At 41.4% G+C, this 20,986-nt stretch overlaps 1 protein-coding gene across 3 annotated transcripts in view; it reads left to right on the forward strand.

Annotated features, from left to right (window-relative positions):
- The window catches only part of AGAP1 (ArfGAP with GTPase domain, ankyrin repeat and PH domain 1), a 386,681-nt gene that overhangs the window by 225,729 nt on the left and 139,966 nt on the right, over positions 1-20,986 (forward strand). For all 3 annotated transcript variants that reach the window (XM_075511168.1, XM_075511170.1, XM_075511169.1), the window contains one exon: positions 18,926-19,030. In XM_075511168.1, coding sequence (XP_075367283.1) covers positions 18,926-19,030 — 105 coding nt within the window. The remainder of the gene's footprint in view (positions 1-18,925; positions 19,031-20,986) is intronic.

Consider the following 20,986-nt stretch of genomic DNA (forward strand, 5'->3'; position numbering starts at 1 on the left):
GGCCCTCCCATTGTGCAACAGAGGGTGCTTTGGGTGGTAGGGGGGAAAAAAAGGAGAAATCCTCCATCCTGCGAGCACGAAGTTGACAGGTACGAAGGCTTTTGGAGATCTTTTTTAGGAAATTGTGTGCTAAAGTGTGCAAATCCGAAGTAAGCGTGCTGTGCGTGCGTGTGTGCAAGAGAAAGTTAGCAGTCAGGTTTTATCTCTTAATAGAGACTGCTGAAGTAAGGGTTAGGTAATTGAGTTTATAATTAATTAGCCATAACCCTCATCAGATAAAGCAGTTGTCGAGATTTTTTTTATCTCCTTTCTCTCCCCAGGGCCTGCCCTTCTTTGTCCTTGCACTGACAGCCAGCACTTATCTTAGGCCTTCTCCAGGTCCGTGCCTATCAACCCCTCCTCCCTTGGGCTGATTTTTGGTGGTCAGCCGAGACCCTTATTGTCCTGTAAGGCTCACAATCAGCCTAGCTGTCGGGTGCCGGGATGATGAATTAGCGGTAGGAGTTAACGTGTAGGTGAACTCCAGATTGGACTCCCGATAGCTCGCAGAGCAGCTTCTGTGTGTTAGTCACTCTCCCCAGCGCTGATACGCCGCTGACACTTTGCGACAAAGAGGTTAAAAAGGTAGATATAGTAAAAGAAATGGTGCATTTCTCCAGAAAGTTAGGATGCTTACAAAGAACCCTTAATTTCTTCTGCTGTGCAATTCACCGCAACAATACCCAGAAAATAAATTAGATTTTACAGTTTCTTTTGGTGACCTTGTCTCCCGTATATTGTGGGTTGAAGTAGTTTGCTTGCAGTAGGGGTAGAAACTTTAGACACGTATCTTAAAAGCATCAAGATTGTAAAAGGTATCTAGTCTCTCTGCCTGTTGAGCTAGATTAAGGGGATTTGGACATCGAATTTATCCTCTATCAAAGCACCGTCCTTTTATGGATGCACTGGAGAAAAAAAGCTTTCTTGCTGTGTTTACAGTAGGCTTGGGGCATTGAGCTGGGTTTTTTTAGACAGGTTTACCTGCTGGAGGGGAAAAATGTTCAGAAACAAGTCCGTGGGTTTTCTCTTCATCCGGAGTTTTTGAATTGGAGATGAAGACTCCCGTGTCGTACAATATTGACTTCAGGCTTCGGATGAGCACCGTTTCTCCGTAATCTGAGCAGCAGCACTAGAAAATGTAGCTAAGTGTCTTGATGCAAGAAAGGCTTGATTCTTTTTGAAAATATATAAAGCATTATTCTTCTGTGGTCTCCTTAATTTCCAAGTAGACTGGTAAAGCTTTCCTTTTTCCTTGTCATTTCAGCAGCAACGTGCGTTTTTAGTTTGACTTCAGTTCTTTTTGGACTCAAGCAGCAGAAGCTTCCCTGGGCACACGTATGCCTTTCTAGGATCTTACTGAAAGTTAAATCAGTAATATATTAGTTAACCTCCATTTAAGATGACAGTGTAAGTGCATAAAAGAGATTACTGATGGCAGAACAAACCTGTTCCATTTTGGAATAATAGCTTAGCAATTGTCCTAGTGGGTCTTACAACCCTGCAGCTGCTGTGCTGTGATGCTTGCGTTTTATGAAGCTCTTCAGTTATGCAAGATGTGTACTTAATCCAAGCACGGGAAAGCAAATTTTCATGTACCTCACTGCTAACTGATTCATCTAATGGAGGAGTAAAGGAAGCAATTCTGTGACTTGTATTTTGGCATGAGTTGAGACCAGGGAAATTCCAATTAGAGATGCAGGAACTAACACCCCCCTCCTCCCCCCAGGGGAGCTTTCATGTATTGGAGCAGATATCTAACGGGTCTGTGAAATCTCCATCCTTGGAGGTGGCTCCAAGGGTGACTTGGAGATGACTCCTCAAGAGTCAACTGGACGAGGCCCTAAACCTGGTCCACATTGGCCTGGCTCTGAGCAGAGGGCTGGGCTGGATGACCTCCAGAGGTCTTTCCAACATGTGTTGTTCTGATTCTATAAATCTAGGTGATGTTCAGGTAATCTAGTGAGCAAAGTCACATTTTATACGTTGCTGACATTGACGCTTCTGGAACCCTAGTGACATGTATATTTGTATTTCAGTGAATTTAGCTTCTCTTAGGTCAGTTAAAATAGGAAGAAAAGATTGCTGGAGGATTGCTTCCAAGAAGAGTGAAAATCAATGGTGACCTAGTGTAAGGTCCTCTGTTCTCAGCAGCAGAGTCCTGCTGCGTTGTAGGTTCTGCTCATCTCTGATGGGAATATTGCTGCCATTCTGAAGGGCTTTGTGGAGGCAACTTGCTGGCACTTTTCACTAATGCACAGGTGAGAGAAAAATACAAATGCTCAAGGAAGCCTGAACACAACATAGTCTCTGTACACGAGTCTTAACCCCCACCCCACCCCAAACCCTATGTATTCAACTCTTAGACTGTAGGTAGTATATGGAGACAGAGTTGCCGGTGGGATATTGGAGTGCCTTGACCAACCTCTCTAGCCCCGTTTCACTAATTCTGTGATGAAAAAATGAAAACCTTTCTGCTGGTGATCAACAGTCTTTCTGCCCTCTTTTACCGTGGCTAGGGGAGCCTCTCGTAGCATGCATGGATTTTCCTACACGCAGCGCCTTGTGGGTCAGAATGGCTGGTTTTGCATCTTGCAACTGGAAGTGAATCAAAGGGAGGAAACAGCCTTCTCGTCCCCCAAAGAGGCACTTGTGTTTTATATGTGAGAGAGACCAAGCATGAATACAGTGGAAGAAAAGAAGATAAGGATCATCTCTCTAATGTAAGAACTGTGCCAAAATTTTTTCCAGGTTGGGAATTTGTACCTCAAATGAATATCAACCTTGTATTAACGTTATCTCATGCAGAAGGATAACTAAGTGCACAATCCTTTTAATTCTAGGAAACAGTGGAGGGAAAAAGCTTTTGCTTTAAATTTGAGTCTGAAATGTAAGATATTGGGAAATACTATTTTTTCTAAAGCAAAGCTGATAGCGACTTCTGGAAAACGGGTGTGGATTAATAGGATGGATTCAGTCTGGATTGAACTAGTGTTTACATTGGTTGGTTTTATGATAGAAGAATATTCTTCTTATTTAGTTTTCACTGGATTTTTTTTAACAACTGTATTGTAAATATATATATTACATACATAAAAACCTAATAAATCATATATAGACAACTAATAATAAACTACATATTAATGTAGTTAATGTAGTTGTGGTTGCAAGTTTTTCTCTTTTGAAGAGGACACATTTTCTTCTCTAATACTCATTTTACTATAGGTATTAGAGAAAACTGTGTATAGTAGATCAACTCAGTTTCGGGCTTTTTAGTTGCTGTTGGTAAAGGAAAATTACATGCTTTGTTCCTAAAGGAATGTTTAAATGAGGTTTTAGCTGTCATCTTCAAATGTTCCATCAGAACATTTCAGAAGCCTTCAGAAACAAGTGGAGTATGTTACAGGACATGTTAAAGAATGTCCATGTTTTAAATCAATACTGAGATTTACTTATACAAAATAGAGAATTATGGAGGAAAGAGATAATTAAAACTTGTAACCCTTCAAAGCTTAGAAAATAGTAATGTCTACAGGAAGATGACAGGGAGGATGTTTGAAGCAGTGGACTGCAACTGAGAGGTACCTTACTCTTACCGACTCAGCCACAGACCGTGGCCTTTGGTCAAATGAATAAAATTCTTGGTTCTGCGGACACCAGGATAACAACGTCATTATTTTGCAGGAGTTGTGGGAAATACCAGTTAAATATTTCATGATACCAGTACAAAAAGTTGTCTCGTCTTGGTGCTGTGGCACTTCACTAGTACGCTCGCTGCAAAACCGAAGCTGCAGTTAGACGCGGTCTGGTCCTGTGTACGTACGCAATCCTGACAACTGCTGTGCATCGGTGTGTCGTGTGTCATTACATCCCAGGAGTGTGGGGGTGAAGCCTTGAAATACTCTGATGATTAAAAAAAAAACCAACTTGTGTTGAAAACACAGACAACAAGGCCTAGAGGTGGATGGTGTCACCTAATTTTCTTTGCTGTTTTCAAAGCTAGGATTTTCCTGGGTTCTTTTTTGCTAATTGCTGATAACAGTATCACCATTGTTTTAAATGAGTTTGGAAGGTAGGAGAACATTTCTGAAAGACTGGGCAAGAGTCACGAATGCAAATAAACATCCTTTTGAGACTACAAACCAGCACTGATACCGATAGCAGCTAATACCGTGACATTACAGGCAGTTCAGCATGCGAGTGATCCTGTCGTCCTAGAAGGGTATGATGTATCGCCTGTAGCAGTCAGATTTCTGCTCTTCCCGGGTATTAATTGTTTGGTTTTAAATCTCTAGGATACAGCATGAGGTACATAACTGTTTTGCTTTGCTTTTTAAACACTCAAATTACGGTACCGTTCTGCGGGGTGTTCTCCTGTGAGATGCTAGGGACAGTGATGGAAGCTTTCAAATGGTGAAAGCTTTTTTCTTTTTTCTTTTTTCTTTCCTTTTTTTTAAATAACAAACTTGATGTAGTAAGAGGAAAGTTGGAATGACTGGACTTAAGACTTGCCACTTTGCAGTTAGGAATTTGAGAGCCTTTGAGGCATTCAGACACGCAAAGAAGCAGTTTAAGGGCAGTGATAAGATAGCAAAACCTTCTGGTTTAGGCAGCCTGTATAAAGTTGCAGGGATAATTTAAATCCTGACATATTTACAAATCTGTGCTGTTTGTAGGGAACAAAGAGAGTGGACTTTTTTCCTGGAAGGCGTCGTTGAGAGAATGCTGTGATTTCCTGGGCAACATCGGTGCTTTTTTTCCCCACTCTGGTGATTTCAGAGCAGGGATTGATGGGCCCCTCTTCCTTAACGAGTTTTCTAAATTGATTTGATCATTGGTTTTTGTCACGTTTGTAGAACTAACATGGAAATGACAGAAAAAAGTCCAACTGACACACCCGAGCTCGGGGTATTAAAGTTGGTACTACCGAGTATCAGCAGCAGCCATAATTGACAAATAATACCCCTCATAAATACTGCCAGTCTTTTCAATTAGTTTTCATCTCAAATTCGGGATGCAAAATGATGGCCTGTCAACTGACAATGGATGACAAAAATTAATAAATTGTCTTCTAAATAGTATGGACACTTAAGAAAAATTGGGCAGCCAATTTAGCACAGCATGAACCGGGGGGAACCTTTTGTACTGTTGCCGTGCCACTAATGTTGTCTGGGTCTTTATTAATGGTGCTTGGCTGCTGCTGACAGTTTTGTTGCTACTGGCAACTTTCTTCATTAAAATTAAAGCCAGCGTCAAATCCCATTAGCTGCACTCTGGGTACCTTGCATTTTTATTTATATATACTTTTTTTGTCTTTACAAACACGTCCTTTATCTATAGAAAGTTGGAAAAGGTGGTTAAAAATTAGTCTTTCGTCTTGTCCGTGGCTGATGACTTAACTAAATAATGGATTATATTTTTTTGAGGGAGATTGTCTCCAACATGTTATAACATGCCTAGTCTACAGCCAAGTAACTGCACAGAGAAATCCATAAATGATCTTTATAAATTACCTTTTGTGAACATAGTGTTCTTCTGCACTGCCTGCAAGCTAGTTGGTTCTCAGATACTCTCTCATAAAACAGTAATAGCCTCTGGAGGAGAGCAGCTCACTTGTATGGTATTCTTCTGTTGCCTGTTCAACTAAAATATTTAAGATGTTGCATATATGCTTAAAATTGAGTGATCACCATGTGTAAAAGACTACTCTTATAGGGAAAACGTGGCATGTGTATCTTTACGTGATTTTTGGGAGGAGTGAATATCTTTGTTTCTGGAAACATCTTTTGGTTTTCTGCTTTAAAAAGTCCTGGATCGACTCCTTCAGACGTAAGTCTTCGTTCATAGAAATATGTAGCGCTGGTAACAGCCTTTGCTATAGCTGCTGTCGCTACTGAGTACTCTAAAACATTAAAATACTGAGTGACCGGTGCATTAAATTACCTGAGGTACATCAAAGCAATCCATATTCTGTATTACAGATCGCATATAAAGAGTTGACCCTTTAAGGCTTCACGTGGGAAAATCTGATGCTACCAGAAATGTCCCACAGATGTGCTGCCAGAAATGCCTAAAGCAGACCGTGGCCTAGCCGCGTGCTTTTACTAATGGAGTACTCTTTCTGGAGCATCATGCTTTGCCGCTGCCTTTCTAGGGGTAGACATTTCCAAGAGAATTTAGTCACGGCCACCTTCATTACAACATCTTCCATTAATTATACTCCTGTGGGCCAGACCACCCTAGCTAGTGTCACGTAACGCGCCTTTTCTGACATCATTTGGGTATAAGCCAGTGATCCAAAAATGTATCATCGCTTCCTGATTCTTAAGGCTTCTGATAGATGGAAATGCCTTGTGAAATGCAAAATATGGTTTGAGTTGGGTTGTAAACCCAACCCATCTATGTGATGGATTGGATTTACATCCCAAGTATGCTGTAACATGCTTCTGAGTGGGCAGAGAGGTAGGACGAAGTTCTCCGTTGACACCTTACTTTTGCTATTATGACAATAAAAACGTCCTTTGATTCAGAAAGTAGGAAGTGAGATGGTTCATCTTGTGTCCTGGCTTTGAAGCAGTAGCGCCATGAAACTGCAGGTAAACCCGGGCTGAAGCGTAAGGGAGCACTGATGGGTTCGTTGCAGAAAACCAGCAAATGGCTCCAGATGCTAATATCTTCTGACGCACTGTTTTCCTATCAGTATAAATAGAGCAAGTGCTGTATACGAAACACCATTTAAACGTTCACTTAAATGGTTATGTTTGGAAATGATCTTATATGGTAAGTGAAAAACAATTTACGGTTTAAATGGTCTTTTAAACTGATGCACTTACAGCAATTTTTTGACTAAAATATGTGCTGTGTGGCTCAAATCTGAATTTCAATTCAGCTGAAATGTAGAATAAGTGACCTTATCGTTCTCAAGAATGGATACTTTATAGAAGGAAAATAAACTGGTGACATTGAATTAGCATCCATCTAATAAATCCAAGTTGCGCCTTAGCTTTTCTGCTAAATCGTCTTGGTTTAAAAAATTTAAAAAAGAAAAAAAGGTGTCAGTAGTTAATTGTTGACTGAAGCTTAATATCTGTTGAAGCAAATGAGCCATGAAATATACTACATAGAAAGTATTGTATCTGGAGTGATTTTAACATTAAAACAATATTACAATTTTTAACTTGCTGACACAATATGCAGAATCCTTTATTTTGAAATTGCACTGATTAATGCTAAGCTTGGTAAGTGGGGGAGAGGAGGAGTGTATGCTGTATATGAGGCAAAGCAGGCCCAAAGGAAACTAGCCTTTTTTCTCTGAAGTACTGGTTTGAGGCATATTAAATGAATTTTGGGTTGTCTCAGGTTATTACTTCAGGAATCCTAATAATAACCTTGTCAAAAGCATTGATTTATAATTTCTCAGAAAAGTTCTTTCAAATGACTGACACTGGCAATGTCTCTCATATTTTGTTAACTGTAATTTCTATAACACCTATCATAGTAAAAATGGATTACTTCTGTTAATGACAGCAGTAGCTTTGCCTTTTTGCAGTAACAATTTAAGAACACAGCGTAATAAACCTGTATTTGAAAGTTGTCTTTAGATCGTACCCTTAAGTCCCTGGAAATGGCCTTGGATAGGTTTTCACTGAGGTTCAGGAAGGCATGGTAGATGTGGAGGTACCTTGATATAGAAGAGTCTTCAGATATATCGTATAGATGAAGCAAGTGCAGAGGCTTCAGAAATGGTGATTACAAGTTTGTGCTGAAGAGAGGTGCCGTTCTCCTGCGCTGACCCTGCTGGTGCTGTGGGTTGCTTCTGAGAAGTGGGGAAGTTCCTTCCTTCTCCACTAGACACTGAGTTGATCTCTGACGAAAGGTGAAAACCCACAGACCCTTCTTTTCTGTCTTCTCATCAGCAGAACTCATCTAAGGTGTTGTGTGTTGGGGTTTTTTTGAGGGAAATTTTGCACCCGCTAAAATACATTTCTTCTCTCAAAGCACCCAACAGTGCGACTCAAGTCATGGTCCTTGACCAGTGCTAGAAGGTTTTTGGGTGAATGGCTACACTTTTTTTTATATATTTCAAGCTGAAGCTGGAATGATTTTGTTTTCAGATGATAAAGTACAGATTAATTCATCAGCACAAATCAGAAGTCGTTTGATTGCAAGAAAAAAAGACAATTGTGTATGTTCTGAAAAGGATTATTTAAAAAGACGTCTCTGCTGCCCCCAGTAAATATATCATCATTTTTATGAACAGTTTGTTTAGCTCAATGTTTCCTCAGATGGCAAGCACATAGCAAAGGGATGTGGCCGTAGCTGTCTCCTTATACAGTTGCCTGTTTGTGTCCAGGCACATCCTACATTTATCTGAATATTTTCCTCTTGTTTAAGATGAAATTGAGAACACAAGTACTTCAGTGCGTTTGCTTGAATGTAGCCTATAGTTGGCAGTTCAGTGTGTCCAGAAGGGGCTGTGATCTTCAGAGCGTACATTGCATCTCAGGTGTTGCAAGATGGTGGCTTTGCTCTTCCTCATGTCCTCTTCGAACAGTATGGTGGCCTCCATGTAACCAGCTCAGACACCATCTCAGGCTGGAGTAGGGCAGTGTCTACATTTTTTCCTCTCATCACAAAACATAAAAAAACTGTACTAGAGAGTCTGTTCTAAGGAAAACAAAGTGTGTATTTATGTTACAACTATATGAAAATACCCTTTCCAAAAGGATCCTTGTTGTAACAATCAGGTAATGACAAGAAATATGGTTATGACTAAATGGGTTTTCCCATTTTCTGCAGCTCTTCTAAGAACATGAAACATGATTTTGTGATCTTTAGGAAACAGGATCTGGCTTAAACCCAGTTATGTCATGTTTGGCTCAACCATTTTAGTGGGTAACCCCTTTTAGGCCATGAATGTATCTGCTCATGTGACTGCTCTTTCTGACTCACCTTCTATAGCCTTCTAAAACTGCAGGTATGTGAATGCCTTAGATAAATGAGGTGTAAAGCATTTCTAAACTAATTTCTTGAGGCAGACGTAGCACTTGTGATCCCTCTCTGAACTAAGTACAGTTGCTGCCTCTTGATTTTGGATCTTTTTGGCAGTTGGCACGCAGGGACACATCTTCCCTCAAAAGCCATCTGTACGTACCACTTGGTGCTAGGCCAGCAAGAAAACGTGCCCGGTGTGGAGAGACATTTCACTCACTGAGTTTGAGTTATGGGTACATTTTGTAACGTTTCAGTAACTCTGAAGCAGCTCTATGTCTGGAAGATGCTAATTCAATATGTACAATTTCCCTTAGCAGGTAAGGTGAGTCAGTTGAAGAGGGTGAAGGAATATTTTCTCATTAGGCTTCTTATTCTTTTTTTTCTGCTATAATGATGAGAGGATACTAGTTGCCCAACATACATTAACTGCATCTCTGAAAGAGATCTTTGTGATGAAAGTCATCCTCATTCCTATTCCTCCGAGTGAATTGGGCATCTGAGGTATATAAACAGTATGACAAGTCGGAGCATGCAATTATTGTTTCTATGTGTGTATGCACACACGTGTATATTTATTTTTTCTTTTTTTCTTGGTCTGAGGAGAGATTTGAGGAAGGAGAATGGGGTGGGTGGAAGGAAGAGTGACGGGCCATCTTTGCAGTGTTGAGCTAGTTCAGTGCGTCCTGGGAGGCTGGTCACATCATGAAGCAGTCCGGGGAGCGTCGCTACCCTATCCAGCAAGCGTATGTAGTGGGGTCATTGATGCCAACGATCCTGTCACCAGAGGACAAGGTGTAAAAGTAAAGAAAAATGGGGCAATCGGGAAGTACTGTTAACTAGAATAACGAAGAAGGGTACCCTTCTACTGTAGAAGAAAAAAAGGTATTTCTTATCTTACCCGTATAAAGGTTTAAGGACCAGAGGTATAACTGTTCAGCAAAATTGTTTTTTAATGCAAGACACTCCTTTTGATTCACAAATAAAAAAAAATTTAAAAATCCTATTATGGAGCAGAATTTCTGAGGGTTGTCCATGGAGACCGATTTGGTCCCAAAATTTCACAACATGAAGTGTGAATCCTTTCTGTACAATAATATGGAACACAGTTTAAAAAAAAAAAAAAAGAAACACACACTTCTTTTTTTTTTTTCTGCCAGTGTTCTTGGGTTTGTTATTCAGTAGATGCTGTATTAAATTGGATTTTGTGTCCATCATTATTAAAATGTGAAGTGTGTCGGTCACAAAGCATACATTTCAGGGCAGTTAGCTGAATAATTCTTTTCTTTATTATCCCAAATTACTGCTGAGCTCTGGAGAGGTGAGCAGTTTAGCCAATTATTGCCATTTGAGCTGGATTTGTGGGTGATTAGCTCCTGGTCGAATTCAGTCCTGGCAAGGGCTTTGAAGCCTTCGCTTGTGTGATTTTCACAGCAGTGAGGTAGGAATAGACGCGGCTAATGACAGGAAGGTCGCGTGGGTTATGTGACCTGTGAGGGGGGGGCTCGGGTTTAGCAAATAGGGCATCCACAATAACAAGTGTGTCACTAACCCCGCCGTGCATAATCGGAGTTTTATAGGATTGTTGGAGATGCTGACAGCTCAATTAAAGTGTAACCCTTTGTACCATATACCCTGGCAGAATGACAGAAATATTACCAACAAAAAAGGGAGGGGGCCACAAGGGAACTGGTTAAAGATCCAGTATTCTTTTTCTTTCCCCCCTTCATCGGAGCCTGCACAGAGCAAGCTGCAAAAAGCATCCATTTGTGAAATAATAGGTTGTCCGGGGGAGGGGTATGGTGCCAAACATGGCTACAAAAAAAAGCTGCTCTTAAGTGGTCTTCCTGATGTTTCTATGGAAACACTATAGTATCAGGATAGAAAGTTAAAATTGGGTTTTAAGCTTTTCATGGCTTTTCTCCCATGAACCCCCCAATCCCTACTTTATATAAAATATGATAAAGAGAATTTCAGGGTTCAGGGAACGGAGTGCTACTATAACAAGGGCCATATCATCTACCTAGAAGTAGTAATGTCTGCACGATGATTCCTTTTCTTCTATCATCCCCCCCAGTGCTCAGTTTGTTTCTTAAGGGAAATAAATGTTTTGTTACTTCTTTTTTATGCCTGACCCTGCAGCCGTTTCTGCCGCCACAAATGTTTCCGATCTTAGAGCCTTTTCCAAATTAACTGTGCCACGCGGTCATGTTTGCTTGCACCGAATCAGTTTCCCAACGTTGTTTTTCCCTTTAATTTTAGTCTAGAGTAGCAGTGTTTCACCAAGCTGATTGGCGTGGATGCTAACTTCATTTGCGGCCAGGGTAGTTAGAGTGCAGTGCGTGATGCTGGAGCCGCAGCGAGAGGTAAGAGTTCAAACGGAGCCGATCGCTGCCGGCTCCTCTACTGCTGACTTAGACCCCTTGGCATCAGCCGTCTGGTTTCTCCGACACTAAGATAATGATTTGCATCGCAGTGCATTTCACATTAGCGCTGACGATGGTGTCAGGGAAACCACAACTGCCAATGCCAAGGGGTTAATAAACCAACTGCTTGAGATTATTAAGGGTTGTGATTATTTTTTTTTTTTTAACAGTCCAGGGTAAGTGGAACAAACCTCAGAAGGCAAAAGAGGCAGAAACTACTGTAAGGCAGAAAAATATTGTGACTTGCTAGGTGCTGTGCCTCCTTCAGAGTGGTAAACTGGGTTTAGAGCAAGAGATGTGCCATTCGTTTAAATATGCCATTGCTTTTTGTAACACACTTGAATATTCAACTCTGTAGAAAGGACATATAGATACCTATAGAGTATGCAATGTGCTATTGATTTTATAAAGTCTAATTTTAGAAATAATCATAAACTAGGGCTAACGAAAGAGTGCTCCTTTCACAAAGCTGTCAATTGAAGGAGAACTCAAGAAGTCTCCTACTTTGAGCATCTCTGTCTTTCATCTACACGTACCTCATTGTCTTTTGATGTGCCTGTTTGGGGGTCTGGAGTATTATCCTGGCCGTTGTGCAGAGGGGTGCAGCTTTGGACTTGCGACGCTCTACCAGAGCGGTGTGTTTATTGCTCCGTCTGGATACTGCAGCAGGGCTGGGTCTTTTGCTTTCCACTCAAATTCTCCTTTGGACACCAGGGTGACTGCTCTTGCGCGATCATCTTTTTGCCTCTTAAGAAAGTTGCTCGTTAGGTGGGTGAATGTGATGTGCCACATGATGGCTTTCTGTTCTCTAGTCCCCAAATTGCAGTGCAGTTGACCCTTCTCAACCACATCGTGCTTATAAGTAAGGTTCCTATGCTCAGCAGTATCCTTGAAGAATTCTTGTCCATGCCGTGTTGGAGGTACATAGCCTACCCTTTAAAAAAACTGCAGCTGCAAGCTGGGGAGTTGTAAAAACTTCTCTTAAAATTATTTGCTGCATATCAGAGGAACTTGCACGTTACCCACAGTTGGCAGGTAAGGTCAAAATCTGGAGGCTAAATTGTTGGAGCAATCATTAAAAATAAAAACACAATAACAGTGAGTACTAAGTTTGTTCTTCCCATTTACCATGTCTTTAGTGCTGAGGTTCCTTGCAGGAATTTGGTAGCCGTTCTTTGTTGGAGGTGGCAATCTTCATTGCCGGTGCTACAATGAACTGTAAGACTTGCTTAATCAGCATGGGGAATTTTTTTAGTAAATCTTTCTAATTTTTTTAGTAGCTTGTGTGCAGAGAGCTTGGAAAATAATGGGTTGGGTTGCAGGTTGATTGTCCTTCAAGTTTTAGCAAGGCTATTATAATCTTTTGCTCCAAGTCAGATCTTAGAGCCTCTCTTTTCTTTGTCTCCAGATGGAAATAGTGGCTGATCAGCCTCAGCATTAGGTAACCATTCACGGTGTAATTACCTGCTGCGCTGAGTTATTGCCTTGTGTTTAGGGAATGCTAGAAGAGAATTGGGTTCAATGTTCTGATTTCATTTTCTCGTAAAGCTGGTGTATAACGTAAATTTGAATAGTTTCTTCAATGGGGAAGCATCTTTGAATCTGTAGCAAAACTCCACTACTGCTGTAGTGCCAGTTTTTAAGGAAGGTGTGGGGGGTTTTCCTGTGTGCCTGGCTGCAGTAAGTATATATGGGGTCTTTTAGGGATTTTTTGCGAGGTGATTGTTAGATACTGAAGTTTGAGAACATTTGAGGTCTCCTGTTTTCAAATCTCTTTAGAGGCACTCCACTTCTTGTAGCCATTGTTTTGTGGTTCAGTCGGTCCCCAGTTGTGCCCTGTTACTGTAAGAGATGTTTACTACAAGTTTCCAACTGTAAAAACTTAAACAGCTTCATAGCTAATTGACCAAAAGACCAAGCAGCATTCCCTTAAATTCCTGGGGAAAAAAGACTTACGTTTGGGAAATCAAGAAAACAAGTTACGCTTGTGCAGAAGGATTCCAAATACGTTGGGCATCTTCAGCAGTTTATTCCCTAGAGGTTTAGTTGCATACTCTGGTGTCTGCTCAAATTAATTGTTGAAGAGAGAGCCGCAACTACCATAAGCTTCCTATAGCATGCAAGTATTGTTTGTAGGTGAAATAGTTCGAGCTGGTGTCTACTGTATGCTGGACTTTAAGACTAGAAACCTGTTACAGTTAAAATATTCTGGAAGCAAAAAATATCAATTAAGAATTAATCTCTTGTTCGTTACTAGGACAAGCTAGACTAGTCCCAGTGCTGCTGGCCAGACTACCTAGAGTTGGCTAGTCATGCAAACCTGGAGGATTTGCCAGCATTTGTTCACCGTGTTAATAGATGTAAAGGAAGGGGATGTTTTATTGACCAGAATTCATATGTAACGGTTAGTTTGTGATCCTGACTGTGAATGGTTGCCTTTCCAGTTACTTGAGGGAGGATGTTTCTGAGAAGCGTGAGTTTTTCTTTTGTGAACAGGATGCAAATGGTAATTTGTAGAAAATTCATAGCACTGCTAGCTGCTAATCATAGTTATGAGAACTAAAGACCTGAGTGGAAAATTAAGAATTTATGCTGTTAATGATTAAGTGCGAGATTTACATATTTCATTCTGTCAAAACAGCATCAGGGTAACAGTATGGGGTTGGCTAAAAATTAGGGAGGGGAAGAAAGAAAAGCTTGCATGATGCCAGTACCTCAGCTACGGCAGTAGTGTAAGCTTCTGGAAGAAAATAGAAACCAAAGTAATGTGTTTCCTTTCCCAGAAGGTCCAGTCTTGGCTCTGCTGACTTCAAGGGCTCTACCATATTTACTTGGCATGCCAAGAAAAGTCAAATGTACCACATCCTATTAAAACAAACAACAAAAACCCAAAAAGCCTCAAGTCAAGTGCTACAGCTGGAGCAGATGCAAAAAAAAGTGCAGTCAGTTAAGCTGTGATCACTAGTATTATCCTGCTTGTGAAACCTTTTGTATCTTGTGGCCCCTGGAAAATCCAAAATACATGGGAAAGTGGGAAAATTAAAATGGAGCTCCACAGGGCGTGCAAAGTATGTCACTCCACACACGGTATTAATTGTGTGGGCCAAGCAGTGGCTGTAGACATCTTTTGATGAGATGACACATCTTCATGTGCGTTTTGATGACATTTATTTGTGGGAAGTATGTAAGTCTGTTCTGCTGCCATCTGTCCGGCCAGTCTGAAAAATTCAGGTGGCTCACCTACCAGTATCTTCGATGCAGTATTAAGCAACTTCAAGAGGTCACTTTTTTAAATGCTGATAATTTGCTGCTTAAAACCGGAAATATTTCCGTAAAACAAATTCGTAATTGTTTTGCCATTTGTCTTCATTTGTTGTTTAAGCACGCAAGGTTTGTAGCTCACAGGAAGGCATCTGGAGTGGCGAGGTTTAGCCGATTACGGCGTATTCAGATGAACTGTATATTATGGGTAGTGGTCCCTTGGCCGGTGTTGGGTGGTTTTTTTACCTTAAGTCCAATCAATCCTACACTGGTGGCTTTTCATTAGCTGCTCCTGCTCTCACAGTAATGATCGGGATGCAGAGCCTGATGGCAGTCTGTAACTTCTCCTGGTGCCCTGAAGCTCAACAACGTAAGCTGATTGACTCAGTTAGGGCCCCAGTCTCTAACAGCAAATGCAATCAATAAATCTTTGTTGGTAAATAATTGCTATTGAACAGAGTTTTAATATAAATTTATGAGTGGTGTTTTATCACAGCTTGAGGCTACAGCAAGCCACTGAGTGATGGATTTCAGATAACACTTACATTCATTACATTAACTTTGTAAGTTATTTAAAGCTTGTACACTTAACATTGCTTTTGGCTTGCAATGACCTCCTGGGACTAGATGTAGCATACACATTACTAATAAAGAGCTCGCAGTACGTACAGACGGTTCCTCCGTTTGCTTTGTACGGTGATGCAGTTCCTCGAGCAAAACCCGAGAAGTGAAGTTCGTGCACTCCAGTTGAAGTCTTTTTCCTGTGGCTCATTAAAAGTACAAGCTAGCGCAGTCTAGTAGGAGAAGCGTTCCTCCCTTAGACGCAGAATTGCAATTTTGGAGGGAAGGTGGTAAAAATATTTAATTTGAAGTGTGAAATTCTTCTCAGTTTGTGAGCAAATTGGAGGTGTTAAATTCTTAGTGTTGAATCTGGAGGCTTTGGGTCAGCTACGCCGAACGGCAGGGCTAAAGTTGCAGCTGTAAGACTGTAACAAATGAAAGATTTCATACAAATTAGGAGAAATAACGTTATCTGATTGATAATAATTTGAGGCAGAGATTATTTCGACAGAAAAAAATCAGTATTTTGAAGTAGGAGGTGATTTACTTAGTCCCTTACTGCATAGCTTGGAGACTAAATGGGATTTTTCCGATGTGCTGTGTGTACGTGCGGGCCTGTTTGGCCGTGACTGGAGATGTGCCCAAGCTACCTCTAAATTGCCTCGGAGGTACCAAAGGTCACTGGGAACCCATGTATCTCGTTTCCTAGGCAGAGTATCTGATGTGACTTAAATGTAGACATAATGTGACTGAAGTGAAGGGCTTTTTCTTTTTCTTTTTTTTTTTTTTAAGTAACATTTCTTGTCATATCTGGGCCATTTTTTTTTTTTTTTTTTGTTAATGTTAAAGTGCGTTTATAACTGAGCTAAACTCCGATACTAAGAGCATTTCTTCAGACCATGCTATATAATTACTACAGACAAAGTGGCGGTCTCTGGCCTTGGGGAAAAAAAAGTGTGGTTTATATGGGCTTCTCTGCTTCATAACAGTTTAAGTTAGCTCCTTGTATTCAGAGCAGTTTCCTCTGCAGGTGCTGGAAAATATTTTTAATTCTCACATAATACGAAAATCTATTCTTTTTGCCAAGGTAGTGCCTAAAGAAAATGCATTGCGAAGTCTGGTTTGTTAGTTAGGCACAAATAGGTACATTGTCCGTATTTACTGCCAAGTATTTTTTTTAACATGAAAGCACAGAATTCCACTTTAAAAGAAAGGTGAAACCCCATTTGGATCATTTTCTTCATTTAGATCCAAAAATAGAATTTCATAATTCACACCTAGATAGTAGCAAAACCTCTGCGTAGTAAAAATCATGGAAGTAGTGGGGTTTTACTAGTTATTGAGTTTATAACTGCCATGAATTGAAAATTATGTAAGTAATGACACGTTTTCTGTATAGCAAAGGGACAGTTAAAAAGGTATGAAATACATATATTCTGCTTTCTTCAAAACTTAAAAAAAAAAAAGGCAAGGGGTCAAAACTTTAAAAAAAAAAAAGGGGGGGGGGAAGGGGAGCTGGGGGGGGGGGAATCACTGTTGTGATCCTTACAGCTTTTTCCCCATTAAAAGGTCTGAAGAACAGACCAGTGCAGGGAAACAGTAATTTTTGATCCCCACAGCACAGCCATAACTAGAATTGGGTCCCCCTAAACGCGAGCGAACGTGCTGCAGGTGAGATATGAAAGATTGGAAAGGTGAAGCGACAGATCACCCACTGTAGACAAACATACAAGTCAAAGGCAGAAGAAAGCTTTCATTTTTTAATAGAAGAAAACAACGTCTCTAACCACTGGAAGACGGTAATTGGGATGTGTGACTCACACGCGCAGAAGCTTTTGTAAGAAAGCGTTTCAGAAACCCCATTCTCTCTTGTAAAAGTTTGAGTTGTAGCAAGGAACAGCACAAAAAAAGCAATCTGACCTCCAGACGGTCAGAAAGTTCAGAGTTTGTACCGCTGTGTAATTCAGTCATCCGACACAAGCTTTTCTTTACGGTCCCATCCACAGATTGCCTTGAATTGCGAAGGGTTGTTCTCTGAAGTTTTATTCAAAGTGTGTGTCCAGGAACAGGCAGCTGTGAACTTGGCTTTTCCGCTGGGATCATCTCTGCGGTTGCAAAAGGAGAGTTGTTAGTTCATGTGGATTGTGGTGAGGGACTTCAGCCGAAAGTTATAATGTCTGGAACGGAGGGAGGAAAAAAAATGTGCCTAGCTCTGGAGGACTTCTACTCATGCAGAACTGCCCCTTGTCCCCTCATGGCTTTGGGATTGGGTCTGCAGAGAGATCGCTTTATAAAGCTGCAGGTTTAATGGGAAAATGGATAACATAACTTGCTGTCAAGGTTTTAACCTGCTTTAACAAAAACAACTCCATGGGAGTTGGAAGCACCATGCTTGTTGGTGCATCTTTCTGTGTTGCCTTTTTTTTTTTTAAGTTCCATGGAAAATGAGAATGGAAAAACTGATGTTGTGGGGATTAGAGAACTGAAGTTTGTATCCGTTTAGATTCCTAGTTATGATTTAATGAAAAGAATGTAAGTGTCCGCTTTTATCGGAACTTGATCCGTGGAACTAGTGAGTCCCTGTGGTGGGTACTGTACATGGTGTCTCCACTGGAACGTTTCAGTAAGACTTTCAATAACCAAAGTACTGTATGAATTCATCAGGAACTGCCTTCTGACTTGGTTTTGGAAATGAAAATTTCCTAGGGAAGTGCCTTGCTAAAGCATGGCTTGATTTACCACCTTCGGTGTGTTACAGCATGTTATATTTTGCTTTTCTAAGTGACTTTCTATTTTTAAGCTGAGAACAGGTTAATATGCAGTAGTAGTCCTTGTCCATTTGAACACGATGATGACTTTTTATCTCAGCTGTTGATTGTTAGCATTCAGCACTGATGTTTAGGTTGAATACAATTTGTGGAAAGGTGAGTCACCTTGCCCACCCCCTTTCCTCTCTGATCACACCTCTTTCATTAAATTACCCAGAATTTATTGGAAAAACTTTGTATTTGCCCGGTTTGCATTTTGCTGCTCTTGCCTGGAATTGGTGTCTCTTTTGCTGGAACGAATAGCTAGGAGGATTTCCATTGCGGTGTCCCCTTACTGCGGAGGGAATGGGAACGTGAATGTGTGCTCTGCCCTGCTTGTGGAGAGGCTGAGCCTGGACCACAGGGAATCCCCAGGAACACGCTGAAGGGAGCACAAGCCACCCCGTAGGATCCTCACTCAACCTGGGGTTCATCGTTTATTTTAGAGGGCTAGGAAATGCACTCAGCATGGTGTCTTTGTCAACTAGGAGTGCATATGGGTAACCTTACTCCGTGTCACATTAAAATGTGCTTTCCTGAGGCATGGAATTCAGTGCAAAAGGGTTTTCTCTACCCGTTGGACAAAGCCAGTGCTGATACAGCCTTTTCTGTTTATGTGACTTGCTTTATGAAAGCCGCACTTAGAGCTTTTCCTCCTAAATTGCAAACACTGAAGCTGTCGATGGAGAAAACGTGCATCATGGGAGAACCAGGGAAAATGAGTAACTTGCAGGAGAAAGTGTATCTAAAAATGTTGGCAATTATATTTATCTCTTTCTGTGTCTTAAATAGCTGTGCGTTGGCAAACGAGTGTTTAATCCTTTTTCTTTTTACCTCTAATAGGGTATGCTGCTAAAGCGAAGTGGCAAGTCATTGAATAAAGAGTGGAAGAAGAAATACGTGACGTTGTGCGACAACGGTGTGCTGACCTACCATCCTAGTTTACATGTAAGTACACCATGCTCTCTGAATGTTCAGCGGTGTCAGGCCCTGATAAAGCAGTGTTAGCAAGTTCGTCCTGACCTGGTTTTGTTAAGCCCTCTTTGGTAGAGGAACTTCTTTCTCTCTCTTCATTCCACTCCCTCTCAAAAAGGCATAATCTGAAATAAAATTCCCTGGTGCAAGTCTGAGTACAGTGTTGTGGTTTAGCCCGGCAGGCAGCTAAACACCACACAGGCGTTTGCTCACTCCCCCCCGCATTGGGATGGGAGAGGGAATCAGGGGGAAATAACGAGTAAAATTCATGGGTTGAGATAAAGACAGTTTAATAGGACAGAAAAGGAAGGGAGAATAATAGTAATCATAAAAGAATATGCAGAACAAATGATGCACAATGCAGTTGCTCACCACCCACTGACCAATGCCCATCCCATCCCCGAGCAGTGGACTCCTGGCCAGCTTTTGCCCCAGCTTTATATACTAAGCATGATGCCGTATGGTATGGAATATCCCTTTGGTCATTGGGGTCAGCTGTCCCACCCGTGTCCCCTCCCAGCTCCTTGTGCCCCCCAGCCCACTCGCTGGTGGGGTGGGGTGAGGAGCAGAAAAGGCCTTGACCCTGTGTAAGCACTGCTCAGCAGGAACGAAAACACCCCTGTGTTATCAACATTATTCTCTTCCTAAATCCAAAACACAGCACTATACCAGCTACTAGAAAGAAAATTAAGGCTATCCCAGCCAAAACCAGGACAGTACAGTCAAGTTCCTTTGAATCCCCTGGAACTGGGGTTCTCTTGCATCCCAAGAGGCAGCTGAAATGGTTTAAGCCTTTATTTTGTGCTGATGCTTTTATGGGCTTGTTGTCAATCCCAGGATTAAAAACCCGAAGTGTTATTAAGAAAAAGTGTCCCAGCTGTAGTAGAGAGTGAGGAAAGTTTCTGGTATTTGTCAGTGTGCGGCGGTTATGGTTTATTGAGAAGTAATTCTGAGCAGCCTTTTGAAAATCGCATAGCTATTAAAATATGTGCCGTAAAACTTTTTCATGTTAAGGTGTCTATCATTGTCTCTGCCCAAGGACCCTGTCTGTCCCTCTCGGTGTGTGTAGCACAATCCCTAGGTACAGTTTGGGGGCGGAAGGAGCCCAGCGATCTGACTCAGAACTAGGCCACCCGTCTGCCCTGGCCATGCCAGTAGGAGGAAAGGTGAGATTTGTCAGGGCTCGTTCCATGCCAGAGCAGTTCAAAAGACAGAGCCAATGTGGAGACTCCAGCTCTTCAAACTCCCAGGGGCTTCCCAGCTCCTTCGCTTGCACTGTAGTACAGGCAACCGTAAAATACAAATAACATGATGTCGCCCGCACCAGTATCTTTAGAATCATATCTGGTCTTACATTTTATCATCATACCACATATGAAAATTGGAGGGTGGCCAGTCATAACGTTTTTAGGGGCAGTTTTTTCTAAACCTATTGATGTCATTTTGAGCTCCTGCGCAATTTTTCATTAAGGAGTGAAAATCAGGGTTTCGATCAGATGCTTCTCTGTAGATACGCTCCGGGGCTTATAGACCTGCATGTGGAACTGGCAGGGAACGTCTGCTTTAGATAGGTGATGTCTGAGGAGCATGGCCACACTGATGCTGTGCTTGCACCAACTTGCTCTTCCCTCTCTGCTGAATATTAGCACTTTCTCTGGCTTGACACAAGATTTCGTAGTCTCAGATCCTGCCGTAATAATGCTTTGCTCTAGTTTCTGATGTTACATCCGTGCCTCTTAAAAAATATTTAATAAGTTAGATGACAACTAGCTTCAAGGCATTGCTGCTTTCCATCAGAAATCTTGTCCCTCAGCCCTTGTGTTCTGGAGCAAGGTTTTCACTGTTCCTTTTTGTGAAACTGTACGAGCCTGCTCTGTCCTCTTTGGCTGCTCTTAGTCCCTTTAAATTTGGGGAATCCTGCCGTGAAGT

This window comes from Mycteria americana, chromosome 9 (genome assembly GCF_035582795.1).
Source record: "Mycteria americana isolate JAX WOST 10 ecotype Jacksonville Zoo and Gardens chromosome 9, USCA_MyAme_1.0, whole genome shotgun sequence".
Lineage (NCBI taxonomy): Eukaryota > Metazoa > Chordata > Aves > Ciconiiformes > Ciconiidae > Mycteria > Mycteria americana.